General features: G+C 44.8%; 1 protein-coding gene across 8 annotated transcripts in view; it reads left to right on the top strand.

Annotated features, from left to right (window-relative positions):
* LCOR (ligand dependent nuclear receptor corepressor) overlaps positions 1–13,497 on the top strand; it is a 69,142-nt gene that overhangs the window by 22,641 nt on the left and 33,004 nt on the right. For all 8 annotated transcript variants that reach the window (XM_040437317.1, XM_040437315.1, XM_040437313.1 and 5 more), the window contains exon 2: positions 11,026–11,091. In XM_040437317.1, the coding sequence (XP_040293251.1) occupies positions 11,071–11,091 (21 nt within the window). In that variant the 5' untranslated portion in view covers positions 11,026–11,070. The remainder of the gene's footprint in view (positions 1–11,025; positions 11,092–13,497) is intronic.

Consider the following 13,497-nt stretch of genomic DNA (forward strand, 5'->3'; position numbering starts at 1 on the left):
TGTACACTTGCTTGGCTGTTCTCAGAACTCCACAGAAATGAATGGAGCATGCTGGGAGTCATAGTTTCTCCACAGCTGGAGGTTAGCCATCACTGGCCTAGCCCCTCTGTACCCTCTATCTGTCCAGTGCTGGCCCTGCCCTTCAGTGCACTGAAAACCTCATAAGGATTTTTTTCCTCCAACGCCACAACTAGTGATGGGCGAACTTCAGTTTTCAAGTTTGGGTTATCTAAGAATTCTATTCTGGATTCCGCTACCACGGACCATAATTTATGGTCTGTGGTAGCGGGATCCGTAACTGAATTTTTAGATAACCCAAACCTTATACGCCGAACTTGAAAACAGAAGTTCGCCCAACACTAGTCCCAAACTATTTTCACAAGACAAGCTCTAATATTAAGGTTCAACCCTACACCTGGTTTAGTAGGGTTTATCATTCTGACAGGTGAGGGCTAGTAGAGTTTTCTGAGATTTAGATCTCAGGATAGATCGTCAGTATTAGATCTGCAGGGGTCCGACTCCTGGCACCCCAGCCAATCAGCTTAGTAAGGCTGATGCCCTTCCTTTAGACTGTGACAGGCATGCCAAGGAGGGAACGGTGAGGGGACCTCATCAGCAGAGGGGGCATCAGTGACGTCTCAGGCAGTTGAGAGACCCCGGGGGAGGTGCTGGGCACTGTGAATGAGTGGGCTTGGACCCTTAGAAAGTTTGGAAACGCCCTCCTGTGCACTTTGCACCCTAATTTGCATATGGAATAAACATAGTTTTCTGGAGATAGGAAATCCACAAAGGAATACCAAAGGTATGTTTTAACCCATGTCAGACTACAGAACAGCATGGTAGCATTATTTATGTAGGCCAAATGTTGGTGACATATTCCCTTTAAGAGGCTGGTGCGCTCACTTTCTTTGGTCACATGACCTGGGTTCGGTTCATTGCTATTCAAGGGAAATGGGTCTGAGCTGCAATACCTAGCAGAGATGCTATCCAGTGGATGGCGCTGTGCTTGGTAAGCTCTGAGGGGGCCGCTGCACTCACTAGAGCGCTGTGGCCTCAAACAGCAGGTGGGTTGGGTGTCTGACCCTGCTGATCTGATATTGATGAGCTATCCAATGTGGGAATGCCAAAGAGAAGCAGAAAGTAGAGTGCAGCTGGTGGCTATCTCCGGCAGCCCCTGAGCGCTCATTTAGATGAATGATTCTCGTGTTCGACTGTAGAACGAACAGCACCCAGACTGAACCCTAACTCCTTCAAGTCAATGGGGGAGCTTTATAATTGTCCTACAGGTTGCTCTTGGTATAAAAAATAAATTTTGAACTCCATTGTGAATTTAGTTGCAACTGGTATTTTTTACGACCCCCTCCTCAGTTTCCAAAAAAGAGCTGTGGCAGGGCATGGATGGGGCTATCTGCCTTGGCACATTTTATAATTTACACCAGAAACTGGTGTATATAATGACTGAAATCTATACCAGATGCAAGCTAGAGTCGATATCAGCCTGGCGCTTGGACTGCTGGAGGCTCGAGGCACAGGCCTTGTCATAAAATGCCTCCTCCTGCAGCAAACGGCCCATCAAGACTGGCGTAGCGCATGCTGGTCTCGATAAAGGCTCGTGTACATGGCTGTGATGGATAAAGAAATTTCAGTATGAACCATCCAGCGCCGATGTTTTTGCAAGACTTATTCACTTAAATGAATGAAAAGAAAAACTGCACACGTGCCATCTCTGTGTGGTATATTTCAAAACTTGTCCGTGTTTCCTCCCAGAATACTGGCAAGTTTAACATTGCTTGTCTGAATCTGGCCTCCGAGATGAATAGAGCGGCAGCATGCATGAGTGACTCACCCTTGGGGCTCAAGGGCCCTGTTCGGATGATTGGTGAACAGATGGGCTCGGGTACTTCTACAGTAGGAGGGGTATATATGAGTGTAGAGATATTTTAGGTGTCAGAGGTCCTGATACCGTAAGAGGGGTATATGTAATACACAGCTATCCTTGACTAACGTTATACTGGGATAAAACTTATTATATGACATTTTTACTGCCCTGTCCTTGTGGTGACATTTGGTTTTGAATATAATGTCCTTAACGGTGATCTTGGGGTATTCACCACGGCACAGAGATCACCAGTCAGCACACTACATTATCTGTACTGCTGTTGGGGTGTTCCATATCCCCATCATGGTCTTGTTGAGGGATGTTTGTATGTTATAATGCTTACGGCTCTGCTGCCTGTATTACTAGGTGTCTGTATCTTTTTTTTGGCAGTTAAAGAGTCCTGTCTGTCCTGCTGGTCAACCCTAAAACAGTCTGCCTCTGCACGGACATAAAGGCTAGAACAGCCTTGCCTTTGTCCCCCACCTTGTAGTAATGGTGGTCACAACCCCCCCCCCCCCCCCCCCCCTTGTAAGAATTGTTCCCCAATTTTCTCTCTAATGCATTAGAGCAGACACAACAGGCCCCTATTCTGCCCCCACCACTCAAAACACATCAAGTACCTCCATAAGGCTGTAACTACAGTCGGCACAATGATCGCAATGTTGAATTGCGATATCACATGTTGTCTATGGAGTAACTGTTGGCTTTTTGGCCTTGTGTTGCACATGACTTTTCGATCATAGACAATGGAAGTAGCAAGTGTGACCTGTTAGCGATTTGGCTTTTATTTTATTTTTGCCAGTATTCATCAACAATTTGCCCCCTTCCCGACATCTCCTTCACATGTACAACTAATGTTGGGTCTTTAAAGATAGCACCTGCTCAGATGCTGATCAAGCGCTATAACCGCCAGGTTTCTGCAGTTTTTTTATGCACTTATTGATGCCCTAACAGTGCTCCAGACTAAAAAAAAATACCTAGTAGCCATTGGCTCCTGAACTGAAAAATTTAGGAGCCAAATTAAATTTTTAGTCGCCAAATCGAAACTGAATCAAAATTTTGTTATCGTGAAAACGCTACGCCGATTCTTCACTGAAGTTCAGGTTTGGGTTCAAGGTTGTGTAGATGTAATTATTTTCCCTTATAACATGGTTATAAGGGGAAATAATAGCATTCTTAAAACAGAATGCTAAGTAAAATAGGGCTAGAGGGGTTAAAAAAAACCAAAAAAATAATTTAACTCGCCTTAAGGCTCCATTCACACGTCCGCAAAATGGGTCCGCATCCTTTCCGCAATTTTGCGGAAAGGGTGCGGACCCATTCATTCTCTTTGGGGACGGAATGGATGCGGACAGCACACAGTGTGCTGTCTGCAGCCGCAATTGCGGAGCGCGGCCCTGATTTTGGGTCCGCAGCTCCGCAAAAAGATAGAGCATGTACTATTCTTGTCCGCAGCTTGCGGACAAGAATAGGCATTTCTATGGGGGTGACGGGCTGGTGTGTTGCGGACCCGCAATTTGCGGGTCCACAACACACCACGGACGTGTGAATGTAGCCTAATCCACTTGTTCGCGCAGCCCGACTTCTCTTCTGTCTTCATCTGTGAGGAAAAGGACCTGTGGTGATGTCACTGCGCTCATCACATGGTCCATCACATGATCCATCACCATGGTAATAGACCATGTGATGAGCTCAGTGATGTCACCACAGGTCCTTTGACAGGTCCTGAAGAAAGAACAGGAGACCGGCAGCTACGCGATCAATTGGAGGAGGTGATGTAATTTATTATTTAACCCTCATTGGCACTGCGCCACCAATGTTTATTATACTGGGAGGGGGGGGGGTGTTAACTGCAGCGGATCGACCATTTTGGTCGCCATCTGGATCCCTGCCTAATTTATAGTTTGGTGTGCACAGCAGACACATGGAGGCAAAGTCTGTGATTGGTGGTAACTTAGGGATGAGCAAATCGATTCGCATAAAACTGAATACTGCACAAGTGCTCTGTACAGTATTATAATGTATTGGCTCCGATGAGCCGAAGAGACTTTGGGTAATAACGTCGTAAATTAATTTCTACTGTAAAAAACCTTGGTACCGAACTTGCGTTAGGTTCCAAGGTACCATCTGGGGTGCAATAGGGGCACAGTCTGACACTGTCCAATCATTGCTGCCGGTGTCAAAATGTGCAGGGACACACCCCAACAGGAGAGGTTACAAGCCCTCTTTAACCCTTTCTACCCCGGGCCAGTTTTCACCTTTCTGCCTAGGCAGTTTTTTGCAAATCCAGCATGTCACTTTTATGTGGTAATAACTTTAGAACACTTTTACTTATCCAGGCCATTCTAAGATTGTTTTCTCGTGACACATTGTACTTCATGACCAAAAATATAGAAAAATTCACAATTTTCGAAACTTCAATTTCTCGGTTTTTAAAACAAAGTGATACCTCCATAAAATATTTATTACTTAACATTCCCTATATGTCTAAACCTTGGAGTATCTGTGCTGTCATGGCTTGTCTCCCCCAGGTCTCTCTACAGGAATTTGCTTAGGCACAGGGCAAGGTTACCTTTTTGTGGCAATTATTTTTATTTTATTTTTTGTAGCCAAAGCCATTGGATCCAGAAAGAAGTAAAAGCCCTTCCTTTCTTTTTCTCATTCCCTTCCAACCCACTTCTGGCTTTGGCTGTGACCCCTCTCTAAGTGAAGTACGTTTTAAAAAAGGGTCCGCCCGCTTCTATATTGACATGTATGCACACGGTATCTCTATGAACACGCTTTAGGTGGAGGTAATAGGCCATATGTTTCTGATGTGAAATGTGCATTGTACCTACGCAGTCAAAGGTATTTGCTAAATATATTTCCAAGGATGCTTTATTTTGGGATTGTGTCTTTTCTGTATCCTAGGCCTCATGTGTGGCACCACCACGCAAGATGTATTGCTTTAAGGGGAAAATATTTCTTACCAAGGAGCACCCTGTGCCGGGAGATGGATTATCACTGCAGCTATATGTTATGGAGCCAAAGTGACTGTGCCATAATACAGCCTTAAAGGGGTTGTCCGGGTTCAGAACTGAACTCAGACGTATCCCCATTTCACGCTCTGATGCTCTCTTTTTTTGCCCTGAGCTGAATCGTGCAGGGCAGAGGCATTTTTTGGGCGATCCATGCTCTCCATGGGGGACTGCTAGGTGGAGGCTTCCGCCTAGCAGTGAGCCCTGTGATGTCAGTGGCACTGATGGGTGGGCTTTAGCACTGCCCTAGCCTGTACAATGGAAGCCTTCCCCTAGCAGTGTGCCAATGTGAACAAAAAAGCCTTTGCCCTGCAGAGAGCATCGGAACATAACGGGGGGGGCCGTGAGGGTTAGGAAGGGGTTATGTCCGAGTTCACCTTTAAAGGGTTGTCCAAGATTTGATATTGATTGCCTATCTGTTTTATCAATATCAATTTAGTTATGGTTTGACCTCCAGGGCCCCCCCTTCCCCCTCCTCCGGTGAGCTTCATCGGCTTCCTTGGCCAGTGACTTCCCGTTAAATCAGTCTCAGCCTCGGTGCAGCTCAGTCCTCCCCAAGCTATTCAATGTACGGCACTGTGCTTAGTAAGCAGTGATCGGCAGAGCTGCCCGGTGACCCCCGCCGATCTGATATTGCTTACCTAATGTCAGACAACCCCTTTAACTCTGGTCTTGTCATCTGCTGGTCTAAGGTTAGGGCCACATGGTGACTGAAAAGTGCAGTGTCCCTTCAGTTACTCCTAATAGGGAAACGTAATCAACCTTTCATCTATTCTAAACTGGTAGTCTAATAAGGGAGCATTCATGCGACTGCATCCATTTTGCGGTCTGCAAAACGCGGATACCGGCCATTTGTATCCCACATTTTCCCCTTTCACAGGCCGCACACTGTGTAACAAATGCCTATTTTAATCTGCAAACGGACAGGAATAGGACATGTTCTATTTTTTTATATTTTTTTGCAGGGGGGCCACAAAAAATATGTACATCCGTTCCCCTGTTGAAATGAATGGGTCTGCATCCGATCCATAAAAAATAAAAATGAAGAGTGGATGTGGACTGAAAATACGGTCATGCGGGTGGACCATGTGGTTCTGCTTCTAATTTCGGCCAAGTCTCCTGACAGGTCTGTTTTGGTCTCGTAAAGTCTTAGTTACACAAGAGATTTGCTTTCTGCAAAAAATTCCCATCAATAGGCGCCTGCCCTAGATAAACGGACCAGAACAAGGCAGATAGTGATCTTTAGTTTGCAAGTCTTGTTAATGGGTCAGGCATTGACTGTAAGGTAGGTACCTCCATTAGGTGGCACCACAGAGGTGGCTTTCTTTCTCTTGTTAGAGAGCTAATCTGCATATCCCTACGCTAAAAGCTTTCTCCTTCTAGGGCTTAGTATCAGTCGTGTTGATCATCTTTCAGCCTAGATGCTGTTTTCTCTAAATATATAGCGGAGCAATCGCTGTATACGATTAGAAAAAGGCACCTTGGTGAAGGAATTGGATCCATAACTCATATTTGGTACTCCTGTCCTAAAATTGCGCCACTGTGGGAAAAAATTCAACCAAATTACTACAGAAATATATGGGTCACAAATAAAAGTAGATGCAGAACTTGTTCTGCTTGGGCTATACAAAAAAAAACACAGCGCCATTAAAGACTGTCTGTTTCCCTTTTTAATTGCTGCATTAAAAACCATAATTCCCAGACACTGGCTGAGTACGGAGGTTCCGTCTATTCAGGACTGGATGGAGGAAGTTCTAACTATCAGTCGCTTTGAAAAACTCAAATGGACAATTGCCGGCAACCCTAAAAGATACCTCGGGATCTGGTCCAAGTGGAATGATTACATCTCCACTGGCAAACTATCTAAGTTCTTTGACTAAAGTCTATACATTTGGATCTCTAAGTATTCTTCTTTTCTCTTGTGCTCTTGAATTATCGAATAAAACGTGACAACTTTTTCTTTTCCCCCACATTGTTTGACCCCTTGTTTTGTCTTCCTCTCCTTTCCCCCCCCCCCCCCACCCCCTCCTTTCCCTTCACCATTTTATAAATCAGCTTTGAAATGATTTATATTGATATTTTTTCAAATAATTACTTTGTTTAATAGGCTTTTTCAAAATTAGGAAATGTTATTCCTGTGATGACTCAACAGGTTATAATGTATACAAACTTCCATGTATAATGGTGATGTTATCTGACTTTATATTTTTTGTTAAACTTGTATTAATTTGCTATTATATTTGTTAATAAAACAAAAATTTACAAGAAAAGGGCACCTTTCTTCTCGGAAACAGCGTCACTCTTGTGCTCTTGCGCTGTACGTGTCTGGCGCCTCAGGCGGCTAGTTGGTGCCACTCGCCATACATGATGTAGTGGATGTTAGCGGTTACCTACAGCTGACACCCTGTTGCACCCTGCTATTTAATTCCTTGGATGCCTTTTTGAATATGACCGCGGCATCTAAACTGTTTCTCACAGTCTTCATCGTGATCTTCAGAAGCCAGTTGGTCGTCATGACAACCGGGACCTGAGGCATGACCTAAAAGGGTGGCTGTCAACATTGATTGCTGATATAATCCACTACAATACTTCTGTATTCGAGTTTATTATGTCTGTCTGCATAAGCTCATGTTTAAATCCACAACTGTAAACACAACTGATATTTAAAAATGTCAACAATATATGTATATAATTTTTTTTTATTTTTTTTTAGCATCCTACCTTCTCTTGCCTTGATGGCACCCCAAAATTGGGCCTTTGGGAAAATACAAATTATCCAGTTAAAAAACAATCGAGGATTTTGATATTAGACATTCCTCAGAATACCCAGTGCTAACTGTTAGTGTAGCTTTGGCACTGAAAATGCACAGCTCTGTCCATGGTCCAAGGGCAAAATGGGCTGCATCCTTATCATATCATGAACATTATCTCCATTTTACAGAATAGATGATGAATAGCATATTGCATGGTGTCAGACCACGGCTGGGACTCATTATTCTAGGGACTGCGGCGTTGTTTATGATTTTATTGGGATAGCCCCTTTGAAAAATGAAGTACGTGTTCTCTTTTTTTTTTTTTTTTTCAGTACAAGATGGATAGTGAGTAGTTTTTTCGAATATTAATATAGAATTATTTCTAGCTTAGAATAAGTTTCTCTGAACTTTGAAGTTTTTAATGAGCCTTCTTTATTTTGTTTTGTAGAATTGAATTGACATGTGATGTACTTTGGTCATATGAACAGACATGCTGATTAAGGGTACTTTCTAGGGGTGGGCGATATGGCCTAAAATCTATATTGCAATATAATTTTAAGCATGTGCGATATATATTGCAATATATTGTTTTCTATATTTGGTGGGGGGGGTGTTTAAACTTTTTTTTTTTTCTTTTACTTTTTATTTAATAACTATTTGCCTCCTTAAGGGCTGGAACCCTTGTCATATTCACCCTAATAGAGCTCTATTAGGGTGAATAGGACTTTACACTCTCCCTGCTGCCCTGTGCTTTGTGCACACAACAGCAGGGAGCTGACCATGGCAGCCAGCCTCATGTGCCCCCCCAGCCCCTGATCCGCCCCCCAGCCTCTCATGTGCCCCCCCAGCCTCTCCCTCTTATCAGCCCCCTCTGGTAACTCAAACCCACCCCGCTCCCTCCCCAGTATTAATCATTAGTGGCAGTGGCCACAGGGTCCCCCCCCCCCCCCCCCAATCATTGGTGGCAGTGGGCAGTTCCGATCGGAGTCCCAGCAGTGTAATGCTGGGGCTCCGATCGGTTACCATGGCAGCCAGGAGTCACGCTACTGAAGTCCTGGATGCGATGGTATGTTAGTGAGCAGCATTATACTCACGTGCGCCGTGGCCGCCGGGCGCTCCTTCTTCTCATAGGTCTGTGCGGCGCATTGCTAATGCTATAAGCATTAGCAATGCGCCGCACAGACAGAAGAAGGAGCGCCCGGCGGCCACGGCGCACGTGAGTATAATGCTGCTCACTAACATACCATGGTAGCCAGGACTTCAGTAGTGTGACTCCTGGCTGCCATGGTAACCGATCGGAGCCCCAGCATTAAACTGCTGGGACTCCGATCGGAACTGCCCACTGCCACTAATGCAGAGACTGAAGAACATTCCCGGCACCCGACCTCTGACAGGACGCTGTGATCCGTGCGATTAACCCCTCAACTGAGGGGTTAATTGCGGCGGATCGCAGCGTGCAGTCATAGGGGCCGGGATATGGCCGGCACATGAACGCTACGTTGGTATTCAGGCATTCATTTGTGGCGCAGTGGCCACAGTCCCTCCCCTCCTCCTCTGTTCTTATTGGTGGCCAACGGCAACCGCGCACAGTGGGGAGGGAGGGACTCCCTCCTTCTCCACTGTGCCGGCTCAGGAGAACATGGTGCGCGCCGAGAGCGCGATCATTCACTACCGCTCCGTGGTCATATTGCGGTCCGGCGATATAATCGATATGCACAAAATCCATATCGTGGCACAAATTTATATTGCATATCGCCTATATCGCCCACCCCTAGTACTTTCACACTAGCGTTGTTGGATTCTGGCAAATGGATACCATTTATAGACGGATCCGGATGCAGATCCGTCTCACAAATGTATTGCAATACCGGATGCGTCTGTCCAGTTGTCATCCGGAAAAAAATTATCCGGTATTTATCTGTTTCACATTTTTAAAGGTCTGTGCATGCGCAGACCGCAAAACCGGATCCATTTTTTCGGAACACTTGGTGCATTTCAATGTAAAATAATGCCGGACCCCTCTCATTAGCTACTGGATTAGGGTACTTTCTGGAATTTAGTTTTTTTCGCCATCCAAAAACCGTACAGTGACTGAACTGAAGACATCCTGATGCATCCTGAACAGATTCCTCTCCATTCAGAATGCATTAGGATAAAACAGATCAGTTTTTTTCCGGTATTGAGCCCCTAGGACGGAACTCTATGCCGGAAAAGAAAACCGCTAGTGTGAAAGTACCCTAATCCAGCAGCTAGTGAGAGGGGAGCCGTTCCTCTTCTGACATGGTGTGTTTTTTTTTTTTTTAAAGTAAATAATGGTATTCCCCGTATAATTCTGGAGTTGAGCTACTTTTACACTAGCTGCAGCCTGTTCCAGCAGGGGAACAGCCTGCCAGATCCATGCTACAGCTAGTGTCTGCTCCGGCCCCCTTCACTATGATGGGCGTGGGCCGGAGCTCCGTCCGCAGCACAGAAAACATGCCGAGAGGCAGCCGGATTAAAACTACGACATGTTGTAATTTTATTCTGTCCACCTCTCGGCATGTTTGCCGTGCTGCGGCCGGACCTCCAGCTTGCCCCTATTATAGTGAATGGGGCCGGAGCGGACTTCCGGCGGCACGGTGCACTAGTGGTAGCATGGATCCGGCAGGCTGTTCACCCGCCAGAGCAGCCTGCCGGAGAAGGCCGCCGCTAGTGTGAAACTAGCCTAACTCTAGGTTGTCTGTTTCCACTGTTATTCCACCTAGAAATTTATGAATAAATTGACAACTGGGTGTTAACATTTGGGGGCATGTCCCTATACACTGTGTCCAGTCAGTGCTGACAGGCAGACTGTGTGGAGACATACTCCTTTCACAAGGCGAATGGTAATGCCCAATTATTAATTTATTCATACATTTTTAGGAAGACTAACAGAGGAGTGGCATTTAGCCTATTCGGAGTAATTTCTCCCATTGTGCTCTCTGCACTGAACCAGTGTAGCATATGACCCATTAAAGTAATGGATTACTTTCTAACGTCCTGACACTGTCTGGATGCATCCGGGTAAAAAAGGATACAGCTAGACACCGTATAGACGTCCATGGACGCCCGTGCTTTAAGGACCGAGATCTGAAGGGCCGCCTGAATCAGGCCTTAGTAAAGGTTCTCAAGAGTTATCTCGTGTGGAATGTATTCACAAAATAGAAAAGTCAGAAGGGACAGAAGGTCCTTATCTCAATATCTAACTGTAAAGACTGGTTTACACATTTCTATTAAGTTTTAGTGTATGTTGAAAGCTGCCATCTTTAATTTATTTCAGTAATTATTTTCTTTTGTGAGATTGTTTCCTTTTTTTTTGGTAAAATTAAATACTGAGTCTTCTTTTCTTCCATTTTAGGTTTTGAGACTATTTTAGAAGGGCTGTTTGGACCTGCATTGCTCAATGATCTCAGCTTATTTAAAGGTAATTCATTCCTACTTTTACGTTGCTTCTTTGAACATATTTTAAATGCCATTTAGGGTTCATGCACACGGCCGTAAGTGTTTTGCGGTCAGCAAATCACAAATCCCAGCAGAGTGCATGCCACCATTTATTCTTTAATTTCTGAAGAAATGTCCTATCCTTGCCCGCAAAACAGACAAGAATAGGACATGTTCTATTTATTTTTTATTTTTTTGGTCGGCCGCGTAATGGACGTACTGATGCGGACACCACACAGTGTCCTCTCTGTTCCGTGGCCCCGCCAAGACAAAATAGAACATATCCTATTCTTGTCCATTTTGCTGCTCCATTGAAATGAATGGGTCCGCATCCGGTCTGCATAATATGCAGATCGTATGAGAGCAACAACTAGGGTCGTGTGCGCCAGGTTACCCAGATGATTGGGAGTGAACATCCATACAAATGTTCTTTCCTGATAATTTGCTCTTGTAAATGTGTCGTGGATCATCCGACAAATGAGCAGGCAATACTTATCATTTTTTTATGCAGCTCATTAATCTATGTAAATAAGGACATGCAGATGACGAACAGTGAAATTGTGGGGATGAATGATCGTTGTAACTTTCATTCACCTCCATACAGCCCGCTGATTGCAGCTAACAAGCGGGAAGTGTTCAGAAGTGAATGGTCATTGCTAATCCTTGCTCTATTGGTTTCACACAAAGCATATAAAATAAGCTACAGAACTAACATAAAAATGTGCATGATGTATACGGATTTTGCCTCATTTTTGTGCAGATTTTGCTGTGGCAAAAGACTGCACCAGGTTTGGAATCTGCAGCATGCTTTAAAACATAAGTTCTTAAAGGGGTTATCCAACCCCTATAATGCCCAGGCACCTCATACAGGTTATACTTACCCCGTTCCCCGGCACCTGCGTCACTCCTGATACCCACATGGCCTCCATGGCATCTCCCCGTCGTGTGGGTCAAAATGTTGGGGGGGGGGGTCATCCAATAGCAGACCACGACAGGGACAAGCCTCCCTAGCATCACGGATGCCGCTAGGGAGGCTCTTTCCCATTGTGGTCTGCTATCGGCTAACCTCTAAACTGTGTTCATACAAAATTATATTGCTAAACTGCTCTTGGAAAATGAGTGCAAAATCTTGTCCTTCTGTTTCGGAAATGTCAGAACAGTTCAGTGGGGAGGGCAAAGTAATCTTGGTTAATAACTGCTGCGCGGAGAAGGGTTTATCTGCTAGGTAATCTTCACTAGAATAGTAGGTGGATTGGAGTGACAGTCTCAGATCTGTTGTTCTCTTGATAGTCCTAGATATGCAGTACTTTAAAACAGAGGAGCAGCGCATTGATTAGCGTACAGTGAGAACCCATGACCGACCACACTACTGGGATAGTATTGAGGAGCTTTGAGTCACCACCCCTCACTCCTCCCCAGTCTGATAGTCTCACACAGAGGGAGAAATTTATCAACTAAGGCTACTTTCACACCTGCGTTTAGGTCGGATCCGTCTGGTATCTGCACAGACGGATCCGCACCTATATGCAAACGCTTAGATCCGTTCAGAACGGATCCGTTTGCATTACCATGAACAAAAAAAAAATATATATATATTTTTTTTGTTCATGATACGTTTTGACTTTACATTGAAAGTCAATGGGGGACGGATCCGTTTGAAAATTGAGCCATACTGTGTCAACTTCAAACGGATCCGTCCCCATTGACTTACATTGTAAGTCTGGACGGATCCGTTTGCCTCCGCACGACCAGGCGGACACCCAAACGCTGCAAGCAGCGTTCAGGTGTCCGCCTGCTGAGCGGAGGACAAACGGAGCCAGACTGATGCATTCTGAGCGGATCCGCATCCACTCAGAATGCATTAAGGCCGTACGGCTCAGTTCGGGGCCGCTTGTGAGAGCCTTCAAACGGAACTCACAAGCGGAGCCCCGAACGCTAGTGTGAAAGTAGCCTAAGCCAATTTGCCTTTACAGCAGTTTTGCTAAATCTCCACGAGTGTTAAAAAGGGTGTTCCTTCTCGGCCTTTCATGGCCAAGATGGTAATAATTACAGTAAGTGCCCGAGTTTGGATACAGTATAATGGTAGAGCAACAGAGCTCACTGCCGTGCTAAAAGTCCAGACAAATCGGAATCCTCCACTTTTTTTTTTATTTTTTTTATTTATTTATTAAAAAGACATAAAATATTCACATATATGAATACATTTTGATGAGTGTCCCTTTCAAATGAACATTTAAAGCTTTCTGCAGGATCCTGGTAAACTTCAGAATAAAAGACCAGATGAATGTACAGTTTTAGCCTTGAATGAGACTAGCAGCCTACATTATAACTGTTTATTTTTCTCCTGCATTTTGTTAGGATTTATTATGTAGCATAAAGCAGTTTTATG

The sequence above is a fragment of the Bufo bufo genome, chromosome 6 (assembly GCF_905171765.1).
Source record: "Bufo bufo chromosome 6, aBufBuf1.1, whole genome shotgun sequence".
NCBI lineage: Eukaryota > Metazoa > Chordata > Amphibia > Anura > Bufonidae > Bufo > Bufo bufo.